The sequence below is a fragment of the Aplysia californica genome, unplaced genomic scaffold (genome assembly GCF_000002075.1).
Source record: "Aplysia californica isolate F4 #8 unplaced genomic scaffold, AplCal3.0 scaffold00232, whole genome shotgun sequence".
Classification (NCBI taxonomy): Eukaryota; Metazoa; Mollusca; class Gastropoda; order Aplysiida; family Aplysiidae; genus Aplysia; species Aplysia californica.
Window position 1 is genome coordinate 672,720 of NW_004797502.1, and position 27,531 is coordinate 700,250.

General features: G+C 41.9%; 2 protein-coding genes across 2 annotated transcripts in view; one reads left to right on the forward strand and one right to left on the reverse strand.

Moving 5' to 3' along the window:
• Window positions 1–4,472, forward strand: part of LOC101849465 (ADP-ribose pyrophosphatase, mitochondrial-like) — a 9,225-nt gene extending 4,753 nt beyond the window's left edge. Inside the window, exon 4 of the mRNA XM_005100013.1 lies at window positions 4,226–4,472. Within this exon, the coding sequence (XP_005100070.1) occupies window positions 4,226–4,387 (162 nt within the window). The 3' untranslated portion in view covers window positions 4,388–4,472. The remainder of the gene's footprint in view (window positions 1–4,225) is intronic.
• A 15,295-nt stretch (window positions 4,473–19,767) lies between these two features.
• Window positions 19,768–27,531, reverse strand: part of LOC101846506 (serine-rich adhesin for platelets) — a 22,984-nt gene continuing 15,220 nt past the window's right edge. Inside the window, exons 7-11 of the mRNA XM_005100000.3 lie at window positions 25,455–25,658; window positions 24,916–25,084; window positions 23,994–24,138; window positions 21,729–21,848; window positions 19,768–20,418 (exon numbers count right to left, since the gene is read on the reverse strand). Coding sequence (XP_005100057.1) covers window positions 20,115–20,418; window positions 21,729–21,848; window positions 23,994–24,138; window positions 24,916–25,084; window positions 25,455–25,658 — 942 coding nt within the window. The 3' untranslated portion in view covers window positions 19,768–20,114. The remainder of the gene's footprint in view (window positions 20,419–21,728; window positions 21,849–23,993; window positions 24,139–24,915; window positions 25,085–25,454; window positions 25,659–27,531) is intronic.

Consider the following 27,531-nt stretch of genomic DNA (forward strand, 5'->3'; position numbering starts at 1 on the left):
GGGTAGGGGAAACGAGTGCAGCTACAACTAATGATTATAGGGGGTTCTTGGGAGAGATAGTACCTTTGTTCCTTGGCTGCTGCTTCGTGCTTGTAGTATGGACGGGCACACTGGTTCTCCCCTAGACCCCTAAATCTGTCACACGTGGCTCCAAGCGCCATACCCCGGGACCTCACCTCAGCAGACGTGCCAAACCGTGTGAGGGGGTGTTGTTAACACAGCATCACTGGGTGTAACCACAAGATGCGGTGACCGGCCAGGACGGAAAAAGTTCCCAGATGAACCTAACGGCTTCGTGTTCAATGCTGTTGTGCTCTCCTCCCTCCTCTACGGTTGGGAGACCTGGACATTCTACAGGAAGCACACCAACAACTTAGAGCAGTTCCGCCAAAGAGCTCCCAGAAGCATACTTGGCATCCGGTGGCAAGACCGCATCACCAACATGGAGGTCTTCAACCGATCAAGCTCACAAAGCATAGAAAGCATGCTTGCCAAAGCCCAACTGAGATGGATGGGTCGGCCATGTCATCCACATGGAAGACCTCCGAATGTTGTACGGCGAACTCGCAAGTGGCAAAAGAAATCGGTGGAGGCCAAAAAAGCGGTTGAAAGACACAATAAAGGCAAACCTTCAGTTTGCACAGGTTGCCCCAAAGAACTCGAAAGAACTGCCACCGAAAGGAACCCCTGGCACAGGGTTGTCCGTCTTGCCAGCAGAAACAGCAATATCATCCACAGAGAGAAGCTGACTACCAGAAGAGAGAGGAGACATAATCCAACCACCCCCAACCACGACATTCCAGTGTCCCCACTGCAACAAACATTGTACACCCAAGATTGGATTACACAGCCACATGCACGTCCACAGATGAGCTGCAGGATTTCATGGTCATCTTCGGAAACGAAGGACTACCTACACTGGGCGTAACCACAAGATGCGGTGGATCGGCCTGGACAGAAAAAGTTCCCAGATTAACGTAACGTCTTCGTGTTCGAGACCAAGGTGAGCCACCGAATGGGAGGATTTCGGCTGTGGTATGGCACGAAGAGGGGTTGGCTCCGCTACGCGACGTTGCCCAAGAAACTCCAATGAAGATAACAACTAGAAAGAATCCCGCACCGGCTCGGTCGTCGCCCGGAACAAGGGCCGCCTCTTACGTTGATGTTCACCAGGACGAGAGAGGAAACTATGCTACTGAAAGACCAACAAAAAGTGTACGTGCCAGAGAAAACATCGTCATTGGCACGTGGATTTTGAGAACCTTGAGAGAAGCACGGAAGGTTGAGGAACTAGAGCACGAAATGAAAAGATACCGTTGGAACATCCTGGGACTGAGTTAGTTACGATGGAAGAACTTTGGAAAAACTTGAACCCCAGAAGGGCATAAACTATACAACAGTGGCACAGAAGACCGACATGAATATGGTGTTGGAATACTCATTCTAAAAGACACTGTGAATGCCGTCTTGGGTTGCCGACTAGTTTACTGCCGACTTATGGCCATACGCTTGAAAGCATCGCCATTCAACATCACTGTCATCCAAGCATATGCACCAACAACAGCACATGACAATGAAGAAGTGGGGGATTTCTACGTCCAACTCCAAGAAGTACTGGACGAAACACCAAAGAAGGATATCATTGTGGTACAAGGCGACTAGAATGTTAGGATAGGGAAAGATGTAGCGAAAGACTGGGAAGGAATCTGCGGACCCTACTGCAATACCAACACCAGTGACAAAGGTCTACGGCTCCTGGAAATAGCCAGCTATAACGACCTAAAGCTGATGAATACTTTCGGCCCACATAAAGCATCATGGAGATGAACGTGGTCCAGTCCAAGGGGAGATTTACACCCTATAGACTACCTCATAGTCAAGCGTCGCTTTCAAAACAATGTCAACATTGCCAAGACCAGAAGTTTCTAGGAGTAGACATCCTCAATGATCACAAACATGATGGCATTCTCACTGCGTCTTAAAAAGTGCAGGAAATAAGGCAACACCCGGATCAAGTTCACCCTTGAAAGACTCAAAGACCCAACCATATTAAATTGTTTTCAAGCAAACATAGGAGGACAGTTTGGTACACTCCTAGCGCTAAAATCAAGAGGATACAGAAGTTGACTCCCTGACAAACACTTTCAACACCGCCATGACAGAAACAACAAACGAGCTCCTTGGGAAACATCGCGTGAAAAAGAAGCCCAAGGTCACAGATGACATCCTTGACCTATGTGACAAACGAAGAGCTATGAAGAACAAGAAAAAGGAACCGGAAGGTGCAAATGAATACAGAGAGACGAATCTATAAGTGAAAAGGGGAATGAGAGGAGCTAAGGAGAAGTGGATTGAAGAATAGTGTGAAGAAATAAAAAATAGAAGACAGCTTGAATCAAAACAACAGTAAAAAGGCTTACCAAATCATCAAAGATCTCACAAGTACCAAAACAAGGGCGGGCCACATCAATACAAAGTACAGAAAGGAAATGTCTAACTGAGGAACAAGAAGTTCAGAACCCGTGGACAGAATATTGCTATGAACTGTACACCCACAAAACCACAGGAGATACAAGAGTGTTCAATGTCCCCCAATCTCAAGATAATGACAAAAGCAATATCTTAAGAGAAGAGATCGTGGCAGCAGTCTTATCACTGAAGATAGGGAAATCAGCTGGAAAAGACAACATCTCAGCAGAATTAGTTCAAGCAGGTGAGACTCTGTGATAGACATGATATGGATAATCTGCAACAAGATCTGGCAGACAGGCGAATGGCCAATACCATGGACTCAATCCTTGATCATCACCCTTCCCAAGAAAGACAATCTTCAACAATGCCAAACTATCGTACTATTAGCCTGATTAGCCATCCTAGTTAAGTAATACGTAAAGTCATTCTCTTCAGACTGAAGCCACAAGCAGAAAAAATCATAGCAAAAGAACAGGCAGGTGGCAGGACAGGGTTCAGCACAAATGAACAAATATTCAACCTGGGAATCGTCATGAAAAAGTACCTCCAACGCCAACAGGAGCTTCACCACGTATTTGTGAACTTCAAAAAAGCTTTTGACAGAGTATGACAGGAAGCTTTGTAGGCAACCATGAACTATACAACATCAACGCCAACCTGATCTAATTTATAGAAAGGCTATACAACAAAGCTACGAGCCCAGTCTTTTTCAACAACATTGGGGGATGGTTCCCATTAACAATGGGAGTACACCAGGGTTGTCTGCTCTCATCCACTTTTTTCAACATTTTCTTGTAGAGGATCATGACAGATGCACTTGAAGATCACGAAGGAGCAGTCCGTATAGGGGGAAGAACGATTACTAACTTACGTTTTGCAGACGACATAGACGGCCTTGCAGGACAAGAGCAAGAGCTAGTCAGTAAGTCAGCTTAGTAGACCGTCTTGAAAAGACCTCCACAGCCTACAGCATGGAAATCAGCGCTGAGAAGATCAAACTGATGTCATAACAGCAACAAGAACATCACAGTGAGACATCCAAGTCAACAAGCAGACGCTTGAGACCGTACGCAGCTTCAAATACCTGGGTGCAGTAGTGACAGACGAAGGATCAAAACCAGAAATAATCTCCAGAATAGTGCAAACTTCAGCAGCAATGACTAAGTAGAAAACCATCTGGAACAACAAAAATATCAACATCAGATCAAGGATCAGACTGATGTATTCCCTGGTCATGTCAGTATTTCTGTATGCATGTGAATCCTGGACCTTGAATGCTGACCTTGTAAAACGGATCTAAGCTGTGGAGATGAGATGCTAACGAAAAATCCGTGGTATCTCATACAAAGATCACATCACAAATGATGAAGTCAAACAGAGGATCAAAAATGCAATAGGACCATATGCTGACCTTCTCACTCTGGTCAGGAAACGCAAACTGCATTGGTATGGACACATCACCCGTTCATCCGGCCTTGCCAAGATGATCCTGCAAGGCAGCGTCCAGAGAAAAAGGAGCAGGGGCAGACCGAAGAAGAGTTGGGAGGACAAAATCAAGGAATGGACAGCCTGGACCTCAAATACACGCCCAGGAAAGCTGAAGAGTGGAAGGAGTGGAGGAAGCTGGTGGCCAATCCTTAAAAGCGCCCCGACGGACATCCAGTCTACGGGATAGGTGAAGGTCAACCAGCTAGTGTGAAAAAGTCATTTCATGTGTGTGTTTACCATTTTGTTTTCGTCTGTGTGTCCCCAGGCCGGGCCCAAAGCTCGATTTGTGACGTGGCAAACTCTCTCCACCGATCTGCCACTGTGGGGTCCCCATGCATACTTCCTCAGACTGGTGGAGAAGCACGTGAAAGATAACTACAGCGTTACAACAGACACGACGCCTACTTCTGAGCTACGCCCGACATAGGGCCTACTTCTGAGTTACACCTGCCTGACATAACGCCTATTTCTGAGTTACACCTGTCTGACATAGCGCCTACTTCTGAGTTACCCCCCCCCTCCCCCCTCCCCCCCCCCCCCCCAAACACACACAAACCAGCATGGAACTGGCGAAAAAAAAACCAACTTGCGTCACACCCGGTCATATGGTCTCAATATGCAGTTGCAAGCGCTGTAATACTTTTGCAACAACAACAAAAAGTTTACTGGCGAAGTACTAACGCCTGATTTTGCCCGATACGCCGGCTAACACAAGATCGATTTCTGTTTCACAAAATTTCCCTCTTGGATAAACAAACTTTGTCAATAAAATCTATTCAAAAAGATGATTCTAGACTTGGCACAAATGTGGGTCAGTAAGTAGACCTTTTCCAAAACTGTAAGGTCAAAGATAGTTCTACAAGGTGTATGACGTAGTACATATTAGTTAAGGACTTTACAAAATTGTAAAAGTGGTGAGGGCGGGGATTTTCTGGACACTTTTACGCAATCCATCACACCTTTAAAAAAAAAATTTTTAATGAATAAAAAACTGAAGTCGCCTCGGTTCCCGAACGCGCGCCCGACGACCGACGCTATTGTATATATTATACTATTCGTTCCTATATGGTCTAGGCAGATAGTCCAATAATTAGATACGACTGAAAACGAGTCTGTAACATACGAAGGCTGTCCCACGGAAAACCGGAAGAGGTCCGTAAAAGCAAAAATCTTTGTCCTATTATAATAAAACTGTAACACATCATACCTCAACATGTGCTTTATTTCTCAATGTAATCACCATCCCGCTGGACACATTTTTCCCATCGCTGGATCTGGGAGAAGATACCCTCCCTGAAGAATCTTTCGTCAAGGGATTTCAACCAATCGTTCACAGCTTCCACGAGGTCTTCGTCGTCGGTGAATCGCTGTCCAGAAATATGGCGTTTCATTGGTTCAAAAAGGTGATAATCTGACAGGGCCAAGTCAGGACTGTGAGGGGGGTGTAGTAGAACTTCCTGGCCGAACCTTTGGAACCAGTCTTTAGTGACGTTTGCGATGTGTGGCGTTGTGTTGCCATGCTGCAAAATGACCCCGCTGGTCTTTTTCGGCCCCAACCCATCAAGCAGAGACCTTTCAATAGTGCAGCTCATCAAACTCTATCCTATAGACAGTCGACTTTGAAATGTTTAGCGACTCGCAAATTTCGCGAATTTTTAGGCGCCTGTCTGTTTGAATAAGTTCGTTAACGCGACTCTTGTTGTCCTCAGTCTTGGCAGAAAAACAAGATCCTGGGTAAACTTTGTCATTGATATGGGAGTGCCCGGCTTTGAACTTACTACATCACTCATATACCTGTGACTTTGCCATTACTTTCTCCCCATAAACTGACTTTATTTCAGTGTGTATTTCTAGAGGTTTGAGACCTTTTGCGGTCAGAAACCGAATGACAGACCTCACTTCTACCCTTGACCAATTTTCCAAGGGGGTAGCCATCTTTTGAGAACTGCTGTGCTCGTTTGGTTTGTGTGATGCTCATGGTGCTCAATCGGGAAATTTCTAAATGATTGTTTTACAAGTGTGCGTTTACAGAATGTGACAATATTGAATAGTTTTCAAATTACAGCCAAATTCCGGTTTTCCGTGGGACAGCCCTCGTAACAGTAGTTTCTTTGAATTTTTTTAATAATCGAAATCGACCCAGAAATAATGTATGTGTGAATTCGTAAAGTGAATAATATAACAAAATGGAAGGTGAAATGAAGTTGAAACCTGGACAAGTAAACATTCTCACGGCAGACTTCGCTACTCCGGTAATTACTTTTTTTTTAACTCAAACTGAACACGTTTTATGGTTTAAAAGGTTTATGTGTGGCATCGTGCTGAAATCAGGCGCTTGTCAATATAATATAATGGAAGAAATCGACAGTTGGACAATTTTTTTAATTTTTTTTCCTGAACGATACCTTTTGTGTCCTTTTAAAAACTTAAGTCCATTGATTTTCCTGAAAAGTGTTGATCGAAAGCGCTTCTAGCGTAAATTTGCAGTTTCCAAGGGCACTCAAGCTTTGGAAGTTACCTGGCGGCCATTTTCTCGCTAATTTTTACCTCTGATACCAGGTGACCCCCTACTCCTTCAATCGCAAGTACATTGTATATCGGCTTCTTTTCAAGAAAAATGGATGTCTGTTCCGTAAAAAGCCAGGCAAAAATGAAACCGGCTTTAAGATTATACCAATAAATCCAAATGCCCTAAAACTGACGAGCGCCTGGTTCCACTGCGACGTGACACGTACTGCCAAATCCTTGTTTAAAGCATCCAAGGCTTGATTTTCACGTGTTAGACAATGTACAAATGTTACCATTATCATCATCATAATGATGAACATTATTATCCCTGCTGTTGTTTTAATATTTTTCTTACTGTGTATTGATGTCATCATTATTGTTATGAGATTATGATTATCATTATGAACGCCACATTACATGAACAACTTTCAGTGAAGACCAGTCATCAGTTGTCTGGTGTTTCAATTAATGCATATGTGAGACAGCGTGGTGGAATCAGGATCTCGTCAAAATACTCAAAGTGAAGAAACTTGCGTTTTTCTGCAGGTTTATGAATTGTTTTTCAAATTTTTGTGTTTTGGCTCAACACCTTTCATGCCTAAGAACTGATCTCTGAGGAAAATTTTCTGAAAAACGTTGATTAAAGGCACAAAAATGTAAATTGTCAGTTACCACGGACTCTTAGGCTAAAGAAATAAATAATCTTTGGCAGCCATTTCTTGCCCTCAAGACGCCATTGTTTTCGGTCTTCAATCCCTCACAGGTCACGTGGTACAGTGCCCGTTCTATAAGTGTAGAATTCTGTGCCTCCACCTCTTTCTTTCGCAAATATCTCGACTTGTATTCAAGATAAATGGATATGTTTTTCACCAAAATAAAGACAACTGAACTAGCTTTAAGATGATACCAAAAACTCTACCTGCCCAAAAATTGACGAGAGCCTGATTCCACCACGCTGTCTCACATATATACAATGTATTAGTACTATATATAGTGTGGTTAAAAATTCATGGCGCAACTTATTTTCAAATTATATCGCCTCAACTATCGAACAGACGTTCTCCGATTTTTGCACAATGACTTTTCTTTACAGATCAACATTTTTGTAAACACCTACTAACTGTATTTTAGAAAATTCCACAATGAATACTAATTTTTTAAAATGTAATTATGTGGTTTCTACAGATTTTAAAAGGTTTACAGCTGGGGTAATATCACTTTTAAAAAGCAAAAGCGTCATTGTTTTTCTAATCGGGGCATTATGCTTATTGAACGCAAGTTTCGAAAACCTTTAATACAAAAGACGTGTTCACCATAAAATCAGTTTCTTCTAACAAGTTTTGCTACTAAAAAGTGTCATAGGTGGGTTGTAACGTAGGCCATATCCGTAGGCAAAATGTATGTGGGAAGCGGAAAATGCTGTAAACAATCCCATTTTCTGCGTGACGGAGATTTATAGCATTTTATATAACTTTTGTGGAGAGAAGATTTTAAAATCTAGCGTCGATATGTTGTGGAAAAATACGATTGTGAAGTCAAGACAAATGAATACACACAGCAGTGCAAAGTATGGGTGACAGTGATTCGCCCGTTAAAATAGACATTGGAGGATGGGTTGCACCACAAATGTTTTACCCCGCTATAAAAGTATAGTACCGTCTTTATGTTTGGGCTATTTATAGCATCTAAATTGTAAATGATTATTTTTTCATAGCATAAATGAATCTTTGACATATCTGATGTTACTGATATTTTCTCCGTTCACTTTGGGGCCTGGATTTTCTTTTGTATTTCAATAAGATTATTTTTGAATTTATGCATGTCGTAGTGGTATTGACCTTTAGAGCTTTGTGTGTGTGTGTGTGTGTGTGTGTGTGTGTGTGTTGTGTGTGTGTGTGTGTGTGTGTGTGTGTGTGTGTGTGTGTAGTAGTAGTAGTAGTAGTAGTAGTAGTAGTAGTAGTAGTAGTAGTGGTAGTGGTAGTAGTAGTGGTAGTGGTAGTAGTAGTGGTAGTAGTAGTAGTAGTGGTAGTAGTAGTAGTAGTAGTAGTAGTAGTAGTAGTAGTAGTAGTAGTAGTAGTAGTAGTAACAGCAGTAGTAGTAGTAGTAGTAGTAGTAGTAGTAGTAGTAGTAGTAGTAGTAGTAGTAGTAGTAGTAGTAGTAGTAGTAGTAGTAGTAGTAGTAGTAGTAGTAGTAGTAGTAGTAGTAGTAGTAAAATTGTATCACTCACACTGTACATGTTAAAAAGGTCTGGTGACATAAAGCATCATTGTCTAACACAAACACTTCTTTTATCAGCTTAATGCATTCGCTGTACTCTCCATCAATTCTCACTGTAGAATTTTGGTTCTTGTGCAAGTTCCTAATGATTCTTGGATCTTAACCGTCTATGTCTAGCTCTTTCAAAAATTTAAATAGCTCATCATGTCTAACTTTTTCAAGAGAATTTGAAGTCAATAAATAACAAATTACAGATCTTTCTGCAGTTCATTATATCGTTTCTTTTGTATTATTAGGGTGATAAATTATAGCCTTTCTGGTACGGTACCGTTGTGTTTTAGACGTTTCTGGCAATATTTTTGTTTTAAACATTACCTCTCCCCAAGTCATCATCATGGCCATTTCGTTAGTTCCGCACAAGGTACGGAAAGAAAGCTGAAGTGCCCCCAAGGCCTTCTTTGATGTCACGGGTAGAGATGTTCCGTCAGTTTGAAGCAATAGAGAATCATAACTTAAGATTCCTAGACAAAGAAAAGACCACTTCAGGTCGAACACGCACCACTCACGCCCCTTTAAACGTCACCAGGGTTCAGAGTGTAGTCCAAAGAAACGTCTACAGCTGAGACTTTTCTACACATCAGCAGTCTGCATTCTCAAGGCAGATCTTCCCCTGTGACCGTACCAGTTAATTTTCATGTGTACGAAGCTGACATAGATCAGAGGGTGGCAATATTTTCGTGCCTTCTCGATGGTCTTGAAAAGCCTGCACCTCGAAGACATTTGGTAGAGTGGCAAAGCCCTTCTGCACCTTTCAGGATATGTAAACTCCACAAATGCTACACCATACCATACATGATGACACCACACCACCCATACCATACATGATGACGCCACACCACACCGTACACCATCCCACACCACCACACCGTACACCATCCCACACCACCACACCACACCACACCTTGGAAGCTCTCGTGGTTTAGAGGTACAGTGTTCGCCTATCATTCAATAGGTCCCGGGTTCGAAATATGACAGCGACGGGAAATTTTCTTCTCTATAAAATTGTCTTACAGATGTCACCATAGCCATAAGTTAAGGACCACTTTCACATAAGTTAAGGACCACTTGCAAACACTCTCGCAGCACAAAGAGGTGAAAAGCAAAATATTTGAAATTTCAAAGATGGTTAATGGAATCATCTGTTAACAAAATCAATTCAATTTCAGAATGATGACGTTACGAACATAGGCAATATGCCATTCAGAACAACAGTACCAGGAATGGCAAAGTGTATAAGCTATCTGTGACTTTGACTTTTCCGAGTTCTGTTTTACTTTTCATAACAGTTTTACGGCACTTACAACGCAATAAGGTCATTTGAGTGCCGAAGATTAGAGGTATCACAAAATGGAGAGTAACAAACATAAAAAAAGACGGAAGGAAAGATCAGGACGAACTTTGACAGGAAAGAAGGAGCAAACCATACCAGAGCACCCGCCAACCACCCGCACAGTTTTCCATGTTCCTGTTATCTGTGCCAGACAATAAGGAAGTCGCATCGTTTTGTAAGTTTACAACTTCATAATTTTTATTTATGTACAACGTTTCAAAACATCAAAACAGCAGAAAAATGAGAATCAACAACACATGATAAGTAGAATGAAAGACTCTCTCTCTCTCTCTCTCTCTCTCTCTCTCTCTCTCTCTCTCTCTCTCTCTCTCTCTCTCTCTCTCTCTCTCTCTCTCTCTCTCTCTCTCTCTCTCTCTCTCTCTCTCTCTCTCTAATGTACATGATATATATATAATTATATAATTTGCAAATCCGGTCTTGAAAGTAAAAAAATTTTCGTCAGTATCCGCCAAGTCTGAGCAATACTAGAAAACAGATTTTCCAGTACTAAAACGGGCTTCTGAACTCAAACCCTCAAAAACGTTAAATACGTGGTGTGTTATTTCCAGTGTACAATTATACCAGTATACACTGTCAACCAACTTCAGTCGAATTGAGTCCGGGCCAGTCAGATTATCCTCCACTCCACATACTGACAAAAGCTACCATTTTGGCATAGTATTAACAATTCGACCTCCGACCTTAAGAAATGAATGCGTCTGACTTTGAAGGCCACAACTGAATTCAGTTGAATTCCATTAAATGGTGTCAAAATGGTAACTTTTGTCCCATCCAAGAAAAAAATCCAACTGGCCCTCACTTGGTTTGACTGAATTCGACTGGCAGTGTGCACCGTGTGTTAGTTCCTCTGGGACAGCTACCTCTCTAGCCAGGGACAACAACTCACTCACAAATCACTACCTCTCAGAGTTACAAAGCTTTAAAGTTGTATCTGACATTTCTGGCCATTTTGAGTTACTAAGAGCAAGAGGACAGAAACCAAATGTTTTATCTGCTCTATTAAAAGCAAAAGATTATTCCGTGCCGTTATCAAGATATTCAAAGAACTGCATTCGAAAAAAGCTTGACATGTTGTAAAAACTCATTATTTTTACGTCCTGATAAAACTTTGTAATTCTTCTAGGGTAGCGAAACGTCACATTTCCTCACCACACCATTCTCAAAAGCCAACTCCGAAAATACGGTTTGTGGTAGTCCCCCTGAATTGTGACTGACATCACACAACACATTCTATACATAACTTTCAGCAATATTAATCTATCCAAAGAGTCACAACAACATTGGATTCTAAATTCTAAACAGCTGAAATGTGTACAACAGCCTTGCTTTGGGGGGTTTTTCACTTTCTTGTAAAATTTACAAACACCAAGTTAGCGGTTTAAAATCCTGCAGCAACGATTTATATTTTTTTAGTATTAGTGAGAGTTTTACAGCACTTGCAACACAAATAGGTCATACAAGTGCCAACATGAAACATTACTGAACAAAAAAATATAAGTTAAGATAAATAACATGCAATTTGTTCGTCCGAATACTGATGTATTTGAATTATGCTGCATAGATACATAGATACATGATGTATAATTATCAATAAAAATGTGACATGGTATCTTTTTACGTCTCTCAGTTCATCTCAGTCTCTGACACTCTCTCTTCATCTCTTTCTCTCTCTAATTTTTCCGTTTCACACACAGACACATACTCTATGATTCAACCATCCAAGCACAACATTTGACAACAAGCACACATGATATGTCTACATGTACCGATTCTTTTATGAAAACACCCTTTAAACAAGTTAGACATGTACATAAAGAAAGATTTACATTTTAACTAAAAGGTAATTTCACAAAAACAGCATTCCTTGCTAGACAATGGAGTCCGCAAAATCTTAGCTTCTGCAGTAGTGGACACTGCTTCTCAGATCTTCCTGCAATAAAACACTCTGTCTTTTACCACTCTGCCAGCCTAAGTTGTTTTCATTCCCAAGCAAGGTTTCTATGTCCTGCTTCCATCTTCTGTTAGGTCTCGCCCTTCCTCACTTGCCTTCTTCTTTTGCTTTTAGGATGTTTCTGGAGTGAATCATGGCATTTGATATACTCAAAGTAGTTCAGTTTCAGTTTCATTATGTTCTGGAGGGGTGTTAGCATTTCTATACCTTTTCTTTAAACTTCTTCATTCTTTATTTTGTGTCTTCAGCATATGCTGCATATTCTTAAAGTTCTTCTGCAACATTTAGAGTAACGCTATGACAAGACGATTCACGACTCAAGAATATGATCATTCCAACTGGCAAAACACAGACCTGAAAGTGGCATCTCAACACCAGACCTGCCAACTAGGTCTGTTCTTAATCGATCATACTAACTGATTAGTTCGATTATCATGTAGACTTGCGTTAATCGGGTTACTCTAAACGGTTAAACGGTTATCGACTGCTGCAGCCTCCTCTAGCAAAGCAGTTCAGTAAGCTGAATTAGGCCTAGGTTGTCTCCTCCTTCGATTTTGTTGCTTAGGCTAATCAGTAAACTCAACATTGGTCCCATGTAGAGCTAGCCAATAAAAAACAAGGATTTGCTCCAGTTTTGTTTCTCGCGTAGCCTTGCATGATTGCAGTTTTCACAAAAGTAAATTAGTTTGCACCGTTGTTGTTGACTGTTGAAAACAATTGCAAGATTTCTTTTTGCACTCCATCACCATGCCCAAGAACTCTGGGAGCATTGTTTGGAATTTTTTTGAAAAACACAAAAACATGATCACTTATACGTTATGTTCCAAAAGGCTCAAGTACAACAAAAGTACATCCTCTCTTAGTCATTATTTGAAGGCCAAGCCTCCGATTCAACTTAGCGAGTCAGAGGGAAACAAAACGCTATGCCAAGTTCTACCTGAATCAACTCAAGCAGCGGCCACCTCATCTTCTACTACTACTAACTACTGCAAAGAAACGAACAATGGTGCAACTCACGCTACAAGAGAATTTTGAACAGAGGAAACTTTATAATGCAGTCACCAAGAATGCAATCACTGGATCGGCTGTTACTTGAAATGATAGAAATGGACATACAGCCATTATCTATCGTAGAAGATGAAGGCTTCCGGCATTTCATCAAAGAGGTGGACCCAAGATATCCTCTTCCACGCAGGACTAAGGGGGGTCTCGTGGTCTAGAGGTTAAGCTGTTCGCCGCTCATTCAAAGATCTCAGACTCAAATCCGGGTAGCGACTGAAAAAATTTCTTCTCTAAAATTATCTCCTTTCACATCCTTCCTGCTCTCTAACAATGTTGTCATCTGCTTTCGTCTCCACTTTCTGCCCTACCCCCTCACCTCCTTTGCCCCCTCCTCTGGACTCCTGACTCTTTCTGCAGCCTTTCTACTGCTACTCCTTGGCTCCTCCTTACTGCTGTCTTTCAGCCACACCCCTGATCTTCCGGTAGGAAAGATCTACACCTAGCCTTCTCGGACAAGGGCAAAACATCTTTGAGGTCCCATGTGGAAGTAGCGCATGTTAAAAGATCCCTTGGTGGTCTAAAATAGATCAGAGTAGGCTTCGGCTGCCACTCGAGCAAAATTCAAAATTTCCTACAAACTGAAAATGTTTGGTGTGTCCCGCGTGTTCATATGACCTTATGCAGTTGCGAGCGCCGTAAAACGCTTACCAAAAAAAAAAAAAAAAAAATCAGGACTAAATTGACGAGAAGCATGCTTCCTGAACTTCATTAGGAGAAGCGGAAAGAAGTCATCAATGTCTTGAAGGAAACGCCTGCGGTGTTGTCAACAACTGACATTTGGATGTCAACGGCAACCCAGGGCTATATGACAGTAACAGCGTACTGCATCTCAGATGACTGGAAACTGCACTCATTTGTTCTCGAAATGGCGGGAATGACGGAGGCTTACAATGCCAGTAACAGTCGGCCGTTTGGGTGGCATTCAACATTTTGGCTGTTTTGGCCATACTTTGAATCTAAATATCACAGATTGATTAAAGAAAGTCAGAGAGATTCCTCCATTGATTGAGAGAGTGAAAGACATCGTTGGATTCTTCCACCACAGCGTGAAGGCTTCGGACCGTCTGAAAGAGCTCCAGAAACAGAAAAGCGATAGCCCAGTCTATCAGCCACTGAAATTAATAAATGATGCTGCTTCACGTTGAAACTCAACTTACTATATGTTAGAGAGATACTTGGAGCTTCAAATGGAGGAGTCAACCGCTTTGGGATTTGCAGGCAAAGCTAAAACCGTTGTCGCAAACGAAGATCTTGTAAGCATCCAAATTATTATTGACGCATTGAAGCCTTTTGAGATGGTGACCAGGGAAATTAGTGCAGAGAAATGCACGACCACATTAAAGATGACCCCCTTACTTCAGACTCTTCACGAGGCTTTGCAGAAAACTGACTCTACCTTGGCTCAACAGCTACAGCAGGAGCTTCGCATGCACTTTCCATGCCAACACAGGAAATTTCTGTATGCTGCGAGCTCCTGCCTTGATCCCCGGTTCAAGAAACATGTGTTTTCAGATCAGCAGGAGTGAACAGAGGTCCAAGAGAGCTGAACGCCAAGAATGAAATCCCTAGAGCCACTCTCAGTTGAAGACCAATCGAACACCCCTGAATAAACAACATCATGTTTCTCGTTTTTGGCGAACTTTGACTCAAAATTAAAAGTCTATAAAACCACCACATCTAACCCCTGCTGTAATATGCCATGCTGAGACACATGCTTAGCAACTTAGAAATTCACAGCTAAAATGGCCCTTAAGCTGAATCCATCTTCTTCCATGGTCTTTTCATCAGAAAGGAGGCCTGTTAGCAGAAAGGTGGAGAAGTTAGAGAGATGGATCTATACATGGATCTGGCCATGGATGGCTAAAGTGAGAAAGAGAATGTAAAGCAATTGTCTATATAATCGGAGAAGAAGGCAGGAAAATTTTGAACACCTGGACTTTTCCAGAAGCAGAAAGAGACAAAGTAGCTCCTGTGCTAGAAAAGTTTGATGAATACTGTACTCCAAGAACAAATCTTACTCTTGAGAGTTGAGAGATATAGATTCAACACAGTTCTGCAGAGAGATAACCAGACAATTGATGAATACTTTACAGAGATAAAGAAGATCAGTAAAAACTGCAAGTTTTTAGTTTTAGTAAAGAGTTTTACGGCACTTGCAACACAATAAGGTCATATAAGTGCCGAAGATTAGAGGTGTTACAAGAGAGGAACAAACACAAAATAGAAGGAGGAGAGATCAGGACGATAGACGTTTGATAGGAAAGAAGAAGCAAACCACACCAGAGCACCCGCCAACCACCCACTGCAAGTTTGGAAGTCTGGAAAACGAACTACTCCGAGACAGAATCCTTGTCAAAATAACCTCCCAGACACTAAAGGAAAGGATGCTAAGGGAGCAGGATTTAACTTTAGAAAAAGCACTAGGCATATGCAGAGCTGAAGAGCAATCCAAGACAGGGCTTCAAGTCATGGACCCCAAAGGTGCAGGCTGTGTGGATGCTCTACATACACAGAAATCAGAAAGAAGAAAGGAGCAAAACCAAGAAACACATGTACAAAATGTGGGGCTACATACAATTCACGAACTTGTCCTGCATATGGAACAACATGTAAGGTTCGCAGAAAACCTAACCACTGGGCAAAGATGTGCAGAAACAAGTTAGATGAGAAAGTATCAAAGCCACAAAGCAAGTGGAGGACCAACAAGCACAGGTCGAAGAACAAAAAACATGATATCCATGAGGAAGAAGAAGCTACTTCAAGTGATGAAGAAGAATTCTCAATCACCAGTTTGAACCGTGAAGGAGACAACAGAGAAGAAAGCTTCACAAGGATCAGAGCAAAGGTACCAGAAAAAGACGACAGTACCGCCAGGATCAAAATGAAGCTGGACACCGGTGTAAGTGCAAACATACTAACACTGAAGTCATTCAGACAGATGTACCCAGAGAAGGTCACAGAAGATGATGAAATCATAAACACCAGTTTTGTGAAACAGAGCTTCGCAAAACTAACAGGATACAGTAGTGAGCCAATAGAACAGAAAGGCACTATCACAGTAAGCCTGAAAAGAAGCCACAAAGGTTCTTCATTGTTAAGTCGAATGGTCCAAACATCCTGGGAACAAATGCGTGGAGGGAGCTAAATCTAATCAAAGTCATGTTTCATATCAGGAGCAAAGATATAAAGTTTGCTTTTCTTGAAATAAAGTTTCCACTGTTCCAGTTCCAACAAAACAAAACTAAACAAAAGAAGCAAGGAGAGGAATGCAGGATAAGAGAGAGAGAAAAAAAAAGGGGGGGGGGGGGGGCTGCGTGCTGCCCTGCTCTTCACACGCAAGCCAAGGTCACTTGCCATGGCTTCACATCGACCGCGGAACCTCTTGTCTGCCTTGTCAGCTTCGATTTGTTCAGTTGAAAACCGATTAGTAATCGATTGCCAAATTTTTCTATTAGGCAAAGGCCTACTGCCAACCACTCCATCACCAAAAATATGAGTTTACCGCTAAATCCTCCCCAAAAAATGGAGTTTGAGGGGGGAAAAAATGAGTTCCAGAACCCCAAAAGATCAAGATTACCTAACAAATTACAAATCAGATTTGTTCTTCGACAGGCTAAAAATAAAATGGAGAGCTCCACCATTACTGTAATGGTTGGAAAGCCTTTTTAATGATCTGCACATGGACTTCAAGTTTTGCACCCATTACAAACAGCTTATGTCTGAACTGTGCAGGCTTGGAGGTGTCAGATTTATTGTGTCTGAGAGATACATCTCTCACCGGTGGCTCTCTGCTTTTGACAGGGCCATGGATACAAGGAGGCTTCTTGATGTGTACGTACTGTTTTATTTTGCTTTTGTGCCTGAGCACGAAGAAGCTGCATATCGCAAGGTGTACGGGGACATACTAAAGGAGCTCTCCTCTGCTAAGGCATGTCAGCAAGCCTGAGCAGTTGTTCTTACTTTAAGAGGAAAGGCGAAGAGCAAATCCACTGAAGGAAAAGAGAGGGAAAAGAGAATTATTGACAAGCTCTTCAGAAATCAGCGTAGAAGCATAGTGATCTTGCATCTTTACCTGAGTGTCCTGCAAACGGTTAAGGTTTATGTTCTGACGTTCCAGAAGAAGGAGTGCCTGGTGCACGGGCTGCATATAGAGCAGGAAAAACTGGCAAGGAAGTCGTTGGCGTGCTTTGCTAGGCCAGAAAGCTTAGTACAGTGGAACTCGGATTTAACGAGCTCGGATTCAACGAGAACTCGGATTCAACGAGAGGAGATAGATTCCCCGTTTTTTTCTTCTTTAAAATCAATAAAAAATAACCCGGATTCCACGAGCACTTAAATCAGCAAGCTCGGATTCAACGAGGTCGCTTCCAGGGGGAACAGCCCCCACAGACTTGGCTTCGCTTATTTTTCTCCCAGAACGAACTTTATCTATTCCTGAAAACCATCCATTGCACCTGCATCGTGAACTATTGTTCACTTAGCCGATGGAATGCGACCAATCAGCGGCCTTTTTTCACACCAACACATGCGTTGTTGGCACGTGCACGTGTCTACTCTGGCGTGTGTCGGGGTCGGATGGGCGGCCAGCACATGTGTGACTGTGTCGGGGAGGGGGGGGGGGGGCACTAGCGGTCCGGGCGGTTAACGTCGCAGATACAAACGCGTCACACTGTCTTTTTTTCCCCTCAGCAACTGATCAATATTATATAGGCTAGTATTGTGACGTAGATCTACGAAATGAATTGAGCGTTGGTTTATGGAATCAAAAGTTGCCGTATGCTAGGCTCTACACAGCAACACAACTTTTTGGCAAATAATCGAGATGACACAGGCATGCATTTGAACGAATTGGTCTTTATTTACACAGCTCATAATATGCAGACATTTCATGCTTTACTTTTTACTTCTCTTTACACATTATGTGCTGAGTGCCTGTAATAATCTACACAAAACCTCGTGTTTTTGCTAAAACCAACACTCGGATTCAACTAGGTTTTAGATCAGGCCCGGCGACCTCGCTGAATCCGAGTTCCACTGTATCGCTCTCTGTGAAGGACCTTGTGGACTTTACTCCAACTGAAGAGCACTTCATGGGTGGAAAAGACATCTATGTGGGCAGGACGGTCAGGGAAATGCTGTCTGCTGATAGCAATTTGTCTTTGAGGAAAGACATTTACCAAAAGTTCAAGTGAGCCTACCAGGCATCATCAAAAAAAATATTACAGAAGCTGCCCCTGGGAAATCAGTTTCTAGTGTCAGTGTCTGCCACGGATCCCAGTGGAGACTGTAGTGTCAGCAAACTCAACGCCTTGGTGTCCCACAAGGGGTTTGTGCTGACTGATGATGAAAAGGAGAAGGCTCTTTTGGAATGCAGGAGTTATTCTGTTGACAGAGAGCTACCTCATTTCAATAGTGATGTATGTGTGTGGTGGAAAGCTGTTGAGAACATGTATCCATGTCTCGGAAAAGTCGCTATACTGCTCTTTGTAGCTTTCATGGCCCTTTCGTGGAGAACTTCTTCAACCACATGAAGGATATTGTTGACAGCAAGGCTGGGTCCATGGATATCTCAACATTCAGTGCTCACCAAAGTGTGAAGTATTACCTGCACGCTGTGAACAAAACAGCAGTTACTCATTTTCATTGGCCAGATATCCTGCACACCAAAGTTAATAGCAAACTTGTAGTGAATATGATCAACTCAGCATCTGTCTACAAGGCAAAAATGAAAGCCACAAGAGAAGAGCTGCAGACAGATTTGGACAGCTGCAGATAGGTGCTGCCACTAAAAGAGTGAAAGAGAAAGCTCTGAGGAAATGCCTTCAGAAGCATCAGCAGAAGGCATTGAAGAAGAGAGCACCTGCTGTCCCCTCCTCTTCATCAAGCCAAGAAGAGGAAACTGCAGAATTAAAATGCTACCCCAGTCCACAACTCATCCCTATGCCTGCAATGTAAACTATCTTGGTGAGTTTGGATAACTTAATTTGTTGCTTAATAAATTCCGAAAAATCCTTGCATACTAAATCTGGCATCCTTGCAGGAAAGAACAGAAGAACGTTCAACCAGATGTGCACTGGCACAATCAGTGGAAGGACCCTCACCAACATTTTGGAGAGAGCAACGGAGCATCAATGGACATGTCTGGAGTGCAGGGGTGTTGCTTCCTGAAACAATGAACAATGAATGAATTTGTTGCTTTGTAGTTTTTCTAGGTAGTGATGAAGCATGCACATTCTGGTTTTGTTCCCAGGAGGAGCTTTTACTGACAAAGTATACTTTTCCGTTTACCAATTAAGGCCTGGCTAAAGTTAAATAGTGGCTTTACTTGGTGTGTGAATCTCAATCTTTTTTTAAATTTTAGGCTCAGAAAGGCCAAATTTTAGCTCTTCAATTGAACATTTTCTTCAGCTTCCGAGGAGGCTCCCGGAACCCAATCAGGGCGTTGCCCCAGACCCACTAGGGGCCTCCATTGTGGGATTTTGCTGTCAGAAGCACTGATTACAAAAGTATTTGGCAGGTTTGCATCATAAATTTTCACCATACTTGACCTTGCATTTGCCATTATAGTTTTCTGCCAAGTGATCTACGTAATGTGCCGGTAGTTTTAAATGCTAGGCATACAGGTGAGATTAGGCGCATGTCAAAATAAAGAGTCCAATATACTTCCGCCCATTAGGCAATTTTTATTGATTTTTTTTATAATCAACACCTTGTATCCATTTAAGAAGGCATTTCTATGAGGATTTTACTGAATAATGATAATGGAAGGCACAAAAAATGTAAATTTGCAGTTTCCAAGAACACTCAAGCTTTGGAAGTAACCAAACTTTGATAGTCATTTTCTCGCTAATTTTACCTCCGATAAATGTTGTTTTTTTACCATGAGCAAAACAAATGAGCAAACTTCAAGACGATACCAGTAACTCCAAATGCCTAAAAATCGAAAGAACACCTGATTCCACCGCATCATGACACAAATGAAAGAATCCAACATCCAGGAAGAGGTCACCTCTGTTCTCCCGAGCGCCCCGTAAACAGATGTCGTATGGCCCGTATCTCGGCGGGCGACATCGGCCTGGCATCGGACATCAGCTTGATCATGAGCTGGCGGCTAGAGCCAGCGGAGGTGGTGGAGGAAGTAGAGGGCTGGGCCTGGGCGCCCGAGGGCACAGAGCAGTCAACACTGCTGCCACTGCTGCCCTCTGGCAGCTCTCCCTTCATGTACGCTGCGTCGTCGGCCACTTCCCTGCTTCTGTCAATAGGCACGCTGGGCACCACTTGGTCAGTCTCACAGGTCATCATGGCTTTCCTGGGGAACAAGGAAATCAAGTTTACAGTAGGTACAAAGAAAAAGTTAATACCTTGTCAAAATAAACCATCTGCTACAAGCCAGCCCAATGTTCAAGGCACTTAGAAAAATATTGGCCCAAACCTTGGAAGGGAGACCCAAAATTCTATGGGAGTCTGGAAGACATGCAGTTTGCTGATCAAAATTTTGTTTTAAATTTTGGTAGCAGGAAGTAGTTTTCGTGTAGCAGATGATTTTGAACGAGCATCTAAACTTACCCACAATGTTTTTCCTCAGCCACTACAGTCAAGAAGTCGGTGATCATAACATGTCAAGATAAACGGGCTCTGTTTTTAGAAATTTTCAATAATAGCGATGATTTTAGCAAAGACATTGAAGGCTGCAACTCTGATGTAGATTTAGAGTTCATAGTTAGTAGTGAATTAGCAGAGAATTATACATTTAGAACTTGAAACATCAGGGCCAAGCACGAGTTCCGTGGCAATCGCCTAAGGGAACCAAAAGGTTGTGCTGGATCTAGGTCCAGTACTAGAATTAAACCTACAAAATAAAGAAAGGTATAATTAGATTCTGATCCTATGATAAAAGAGAAGGAACTATGAGTAGATTTAGAAGGCAATTTATAACTAAATACAGTATCAGTTCTAGTGCAAGGCAGCCTGGCGAGACAAAACACTCAAAGGGGAAGAAGATATGAACCATTGCCGCACAGTTTGTGACATTCCCCTTAGCACTGAACCCTGCTTTTCTAAAATTTCATGCAGAAATGAACATTTCTGCTTCAGAAAACTTGTAGGATATGTACCTTTACTACACCTCTGTTTGGACAAGAACTAGAAAAAACTCTGCAGGTGTCAAAATGTTCTCCTTTTATGAAAGGTTTCTTTGTCTTTTTTGTTGCATTGAAATGTTATATTTCTGGAGTTTTTCTGTAGTTCTAATATGGTGCTAGTGGTTCAATTCTTGTGAACTTAAAAAATGCCCAGACTCCAGCGTTTGTGTTTCTGAAAATAACCAGGACTCTAGTGATTCAAAACAGTGGGAGCTTAAGCAGTATTATCTCAAGCGGAGACTACTGTATCATCTAAACTCAGCCTTGAATGCCATCACCGCTTTCCTGTCAAAAAAAAAAAATTAATTTCAAAATGACACATTCTGGCTCAGGTTAGTAAATGTAGACAACACAGAGCCTATTGTACCAGCTGATAGGTGTTAAATCTGAAAGTCTCACCTCATAAATAACCTTACAAGGTTGAAGAAAGTATTAAACACGACATAAACGAACAATTACGGATGAGCAAAAAGCATACCATTTGCCGATGGTGGTCTCAAGGTCATCCACGACCTGGCTGGCTGTCATGCGAGTCTGAGAGTCCAGAGTGAGCAGACGGTGGATCAGCTGCTTGGTGTCCTCAGTCACACGGCCGTCGCTGCAGGGAGGGGGGCACAAGAGAATCAGTGGTAACTTTTCAGTAAAGACAAGCACATCAATGGCCTAACAGTTAGGCTGCTGGGCTCAAAACTAAAAGGTAGTAGGTTCAAACCCTGTCAGGGGTCTGAGATTGTGTTCGTGTGAAAGGCACTTTACATGGAACTTCCTCACTTCACCCTGGCGGCAATGGGTATCTGGCTGCAAACAACAAAAGATCTTGATTAAGTGCAGAGGGAAAACAGAACTGCCCAAAACTTTTGAGTAAACGGAACTCAAGTCGAACCTGCTCTAACAGCCAGCTGTCAAAGACAATCACCTCGTGGTGACCTAGATAAAACTCTTAAAAACAAAACGGCAAAGGGCAGAACCTCTTAAAGCTATAGACGTCTTAAGCTTACGGCCACACTTGGCCGAATTTTGTTTCAGATACACTACACAATAATAATAATAATAAAACAATAATAATAATAATGAATAGCATTAATGCAGCACATTTACACTGCTCAGTGTATGACTCTTTCCAGTCCATTTCCATAATTTACTTAAAAATGTTCCATGAGCATTGTACCGGATGCGTATTGCGGATGGGATCAGATCGGGTTGGATCGATCGCCCGACTCGTTGCCTGAAAACAAACTGAGAAGACAAATCGGGCGATCAGTTTGTGCCACGATAGCCGCTTTGAGCCCTCAATCTGGCTAGCAAACCGACCAGATCCGACCCGATTGTGCCAATGGGCACCAGGTATCACAGTCAATGGGATATCACATTTTAAAATTACTCCTATACTATTGTGTTATGATACCATTGTCTTGAATTTTACATAAAGTCAGTAAGGGTCATTTAGTAAAGATTAAACCAATATTTCCTCTTGATGGACTTTACTGATACCCAAGATCTTGTTTCCAGACATTGAAACCGGCATGATAAAATTGTAACTAACACCATGTTCTTAGTTTGAGTTTAGTTTTAATAAGAGTTTTAAGGGGGGGCTACACCCCCAAAGTCAAAATTCGGCTCAAAATCATGGAATTTGAGTTGTAGGCATTTGTAGCTTCCTCAGCCTCTCCTACAACTATTTCATCGCATAAGAACCCCCAAAAACCGTATTTTTTCCCATACCGGGAAAGTTTGTGACCGACATTTCCTCATAAAGTCAGTATTTTATTTTTCTTTATCAGCCGTTTTCTCAAAACCGACTTTTCTCTATACTTTTTTAAATAACTCCACCATTTTTCAGCCAATCTTCATGAAATTTTCACAGCATGAAGAGAAGAGGTAATACTAAAAATCTGTCCGTTGAATTTTTGATATATGGAATAGATTTTTGTTGGTGGTGTCAGGAGTGTGGATTTTCACGGATTTTTCGCAAACTTGAATGCTACCTCAGGAAAAAATTCATTTAAAATTTTCTAATTCGTTTAGGAAAAAAACAACAGACAAATTTTAAGATCTAATGTTTGTAAACACGCATGCAAAAAAACAATCAATTTCCATGAGCAATAAGTGCGGTATTCATTACGTAAGACATGTCAATAAAATCCAAAATGGCGGCGTATCCATGGAAACTAAACTTTTTTCTCAAATTTGATTGCGGATTTTAAGACTCCTTACTATGCTTGTTATATGTGTGAAATGTGATAAAATTCGGTCCAGTAATAAGCGAGATAGCCTCCAGGTGTAGCCCCCCCCCCTTAAGGTGTTTGCACCACAAATAGATCATATAAGCGGCCAAGATTTGACGTGTTACTTGAGAGTAATATACAAAGAGAAGGGGGGGATGACAAGGATGTTTGATAGGAAAGAAGGAGCAAACCATATCAGAGTACCATTCAACCACCTACCATCATTTTCTGAAGCACAAAAATATCAGTAGTTTTCACACTGAAACATGTAACTATCTAATTTTGTTCGAGTCTCATTGTCAACTAAACCTGGTAGAGTGGGTGGTTGGCAGGTGCTCTAGTGCAGTTTGCTCCTTCTTTCCTATCCAACATCTATCCTCCTTATATCTCCACCTTCTTTTCTTTGCAGGTTACTCATTAGTAACACCTCTAATCATGGGCACGTATATGACCTTATTGCTTTGCAAGTGCCATAAAACTCTTACAAAAACTAAAAATGTAGTATGACAAATACTTACTTTGGAATGGTAAACTCTGCAGACTTGATCTTGCGAAACAGTTCCTGGGGCATGCAGTCGTAGAATGGGAACTGTCCATAGAGCATGGTGAAGAGAACCACACCAAGCGCCCAAATGTCACTGGGTTTGCCGTAGTACGGTTTGCCTGAAACAGATCATAAATCGTTCTGCCATAATACTGTTTGCCTGAAACCGGCTATAAATCACTATGCCATAATACGATTTGCCTGAAACAGATTATAAATCCTTCTGCCATAATATGGTTTGCCTGAAACAGATTATAAATCACTCTGCCATAATACAGTTTGCCTGAAACAGATTATAAATCGGAAGAATTTGATGGCATTAAAGGTCTAGTTGTTAGGCTCCCAGACTCTCAACCGCTAGGTTTGGGGTTCCAATCACGTCAGGGGCCCCAGCATTGTATCCTTGGGAAAGGTACTTTACACAAATGTTCCTCACTTCACCCAGGTGGGAATGGGTACCTGGCTATAGACAGGGAAAGATCTTGTCAGTTTGTAGATGTTTGAGCACTTAATTCTCTGCTTGCATTGTATGCTTCCTGGGAAGCCGAGAATGTCTCCGAATCTGGGGTCTACTGGGGTAATAATAGTTGCAAGACGCATAAACGTGCTGTAGAGTGTGATATCCACTATATAAATGAAGCTATTACGATTTTAACAATTACAGTTTGAGCCATACCATTGTTTGCCTGAAACAGACTAAACATTCCACAAAACTGCAGTAATATTTCAAAATCATTCGTTACCTTTAAATCACTCTTCTTTTTCCATTAGTCACATCCCTTACCATCAGCTATGGACCCTGAGGAATGCTGTCAGCTCAAAGAAGCTCTGTTTTACCATGCGTCACCACACAGAGGAAACAGGCTCTAATCTTAGCTTATCTGATCTGATCTTACCACTGAGCACATCAGGGCTGATGTAGGCTGGGCTGCCCCTCTGGTCTCTCAGTTTGTCCTTCTCTGAGCTCAGGTGTTTGCCCAGGCAGAAGTTGGTGATGGTCACTCTCCATGTGCGACGGTCCACTATCATGTTGCCCAGCTTCAGGTCACGGTGAACAATATTCCTCTGGAAAAGCAAAAGTTGTTTGTTTGAGCAAAGAGAAGCACATCGGCACAATAACGGTCGTGTAGTGCAGGAGAAAAGCAAGCCAGACAGACAGAAACAACAGAGGGAAAAGAAGTAGGACCTACCAGTGGCATCCTCCTACCAGCCGCAAAAGTTGTTTCTTAGTTTTTGTTGCAGTAAAAGTTTTACAGCACTTGCGACACAAGGTTGTATAAGTGCCAAAAATTTCAAGGTGTTACTAGAGAGTAACATACAAAGAATAGGAGGAGAAGAGATAGGGATGACAGACTCCCACGCACATTCTCACATACAAATAAAATTTACTGGCAAAGGACAGTGTTGAACAAAAGTGTCTTCGGACATGAATTACCTTGTGCAGCTGTTCCACAATTCGAGCAATGTCCCAGAAAATAATCAGGGCTTCTTTCTCTCCCAGCTTCTTCTCTTGGATGACGTGGTGTTGAAGGTTGATGAGAAAATGTGAATCAGCATCGTAATCATGCGGCATCAGACAGTCGACCACAAGACACAACCGCTGAATTTCACACTGGCTCTTAGAATCCCAGGCCTTGTCCTGGCAACAAGAGAAGATACAGGTGTAACAATATGGGATATATCAAGATGTCATGGGAGGGGGGGGGGGGTACTTTGGTAATACTTTGACAGCATTTTCAGTAAGTCAAACAAGTGTTGAAGATTAGAGGTAACATACAAAGAAAATGAGGGAAGATCAAGATGATAGATGTTCCATCCCTCCATCATTAGATTGTGTGCAAGACTTTTTGGCCAACTGGAGCAGAGTGCTCCTGACGTTTCAAATATCTATTTCTTCAGTGTCAGGCATAATCAGGCCAAGTCAATACCAGCAAATTTTTCACAAGAAGCAATGCACTGCGTACACAAGATAAAAAATAAAAGTAAAAGCTTAGTCACCAGATTTGGTAAACATGTTTATGAGATATTAAGTATTTACAAATGCTAGATATTTCCACATCTTCAGGGGGACCTAAATAAGATTTCCACATCACACATGGCACTGGAGACCAAATTGAAAAAGAAAAACAGGTAGACCAATAGACAGTTATAAGAGTAAGATCAGGGATGAGGCAACCATTCAGGGCCTGGATGAGTCAATGCTGGCAAAAATGGCCAGGGACAGACAAGTGTGGCTTCAACTGCTCTCTGCCTTGTGTACCTGACGGTACCGGGAGGGGGGTTCCAAAAAAGGAAAAAAAGGTGTTTAACTTAACTCTTTATCTCCGCCAAGCCGCGGTCGGAACCACTGTGCCGGTGAGCCCCAGCGGCTCGGGCACATTCCTTTATGAAAACTTCGACATCAAATTACTTTTCGGCAAATTGCCGAAAAACAGGTCTCTTTTATTAGGTAGCATAAACACGGCATCGCGGGCACTCGCAGCCTTCCGAGCCCGTGGTTTCGGTGAAATCGGGGTAATTCAGATCACTGCTACTTCATTCTTTCGCTATCAAACACCAAATGCTGTATACTTTGTAAAAGTTCACCTTTTCCTCATTTCAATGGTGTGAGTTGTTTATATGTCCGATTATCAGGAGCTGGAGAATCGCCATGGAAAGCGAAGCCCCTCGCGATCGGAATGCGTGTTCCGCCTGTTCAAAAATTGATATGCGTGCATTCAAATGCTTCGAGAAAAGATTGATGATTGAATACCGTCTTTTCATTGGCAGAGAACTGTAGAGCTTTGAAAGGGCTTTCCCGTGGTATATTTTTGGCCTTTGGCGTAAAAATATCCCCAAAGTTTTCAAAGATCATTTTTTACACGAAATATGTAAAATACCGGCTCAAAAAAGGTACCATTTGAAAGATCACTTCATTTTCTATTGGAATAAAATAATAAGTTTGGAATTATTTTGCATCAATTTGGCAGGAGCACTCAGTACACAACAGTATAGAGCCGACTCGCTCGCCGCCGGGGGCCGGTGGGGCGCCAGCCGAATAAATGCTCTTTTTGTTGAAATCGTGTTTGCAGCAATAAAATACTGACTTGTAATGATCTCATTGTCTTGAAAAAGATTAGGCTCCAAATCTATGTTATAGTGATTGTACTCTGTTAATGTGGAGGTGTTTGGTGCACTTGGTACTCTTTTTAAGTCTGTCAAACATGGGGTTGCAGCCAGTTAATGACTTAAGCAAATTTGATATTTAAAACAGCTACCATTTTCTTAAAAATTGACTGAGAAGTTAAAGAACGGTATCAAAATTCTCAGGAGATATAGAACTTTCATATGGAACAAATAAATTTGGCATACAGCTACTTTGAAAATTTAGTTTCTGGTACCTACTTTTATCGGGAGTTCAATCATTACATGAAGAACTATCAAAATAGGCTGACTGGTTTTGATTTAATGATCCATTTAGAGATGTTTTTGTCATTTTCAGATTTAGTACCAAAATAGTGGGTTTACCCCCC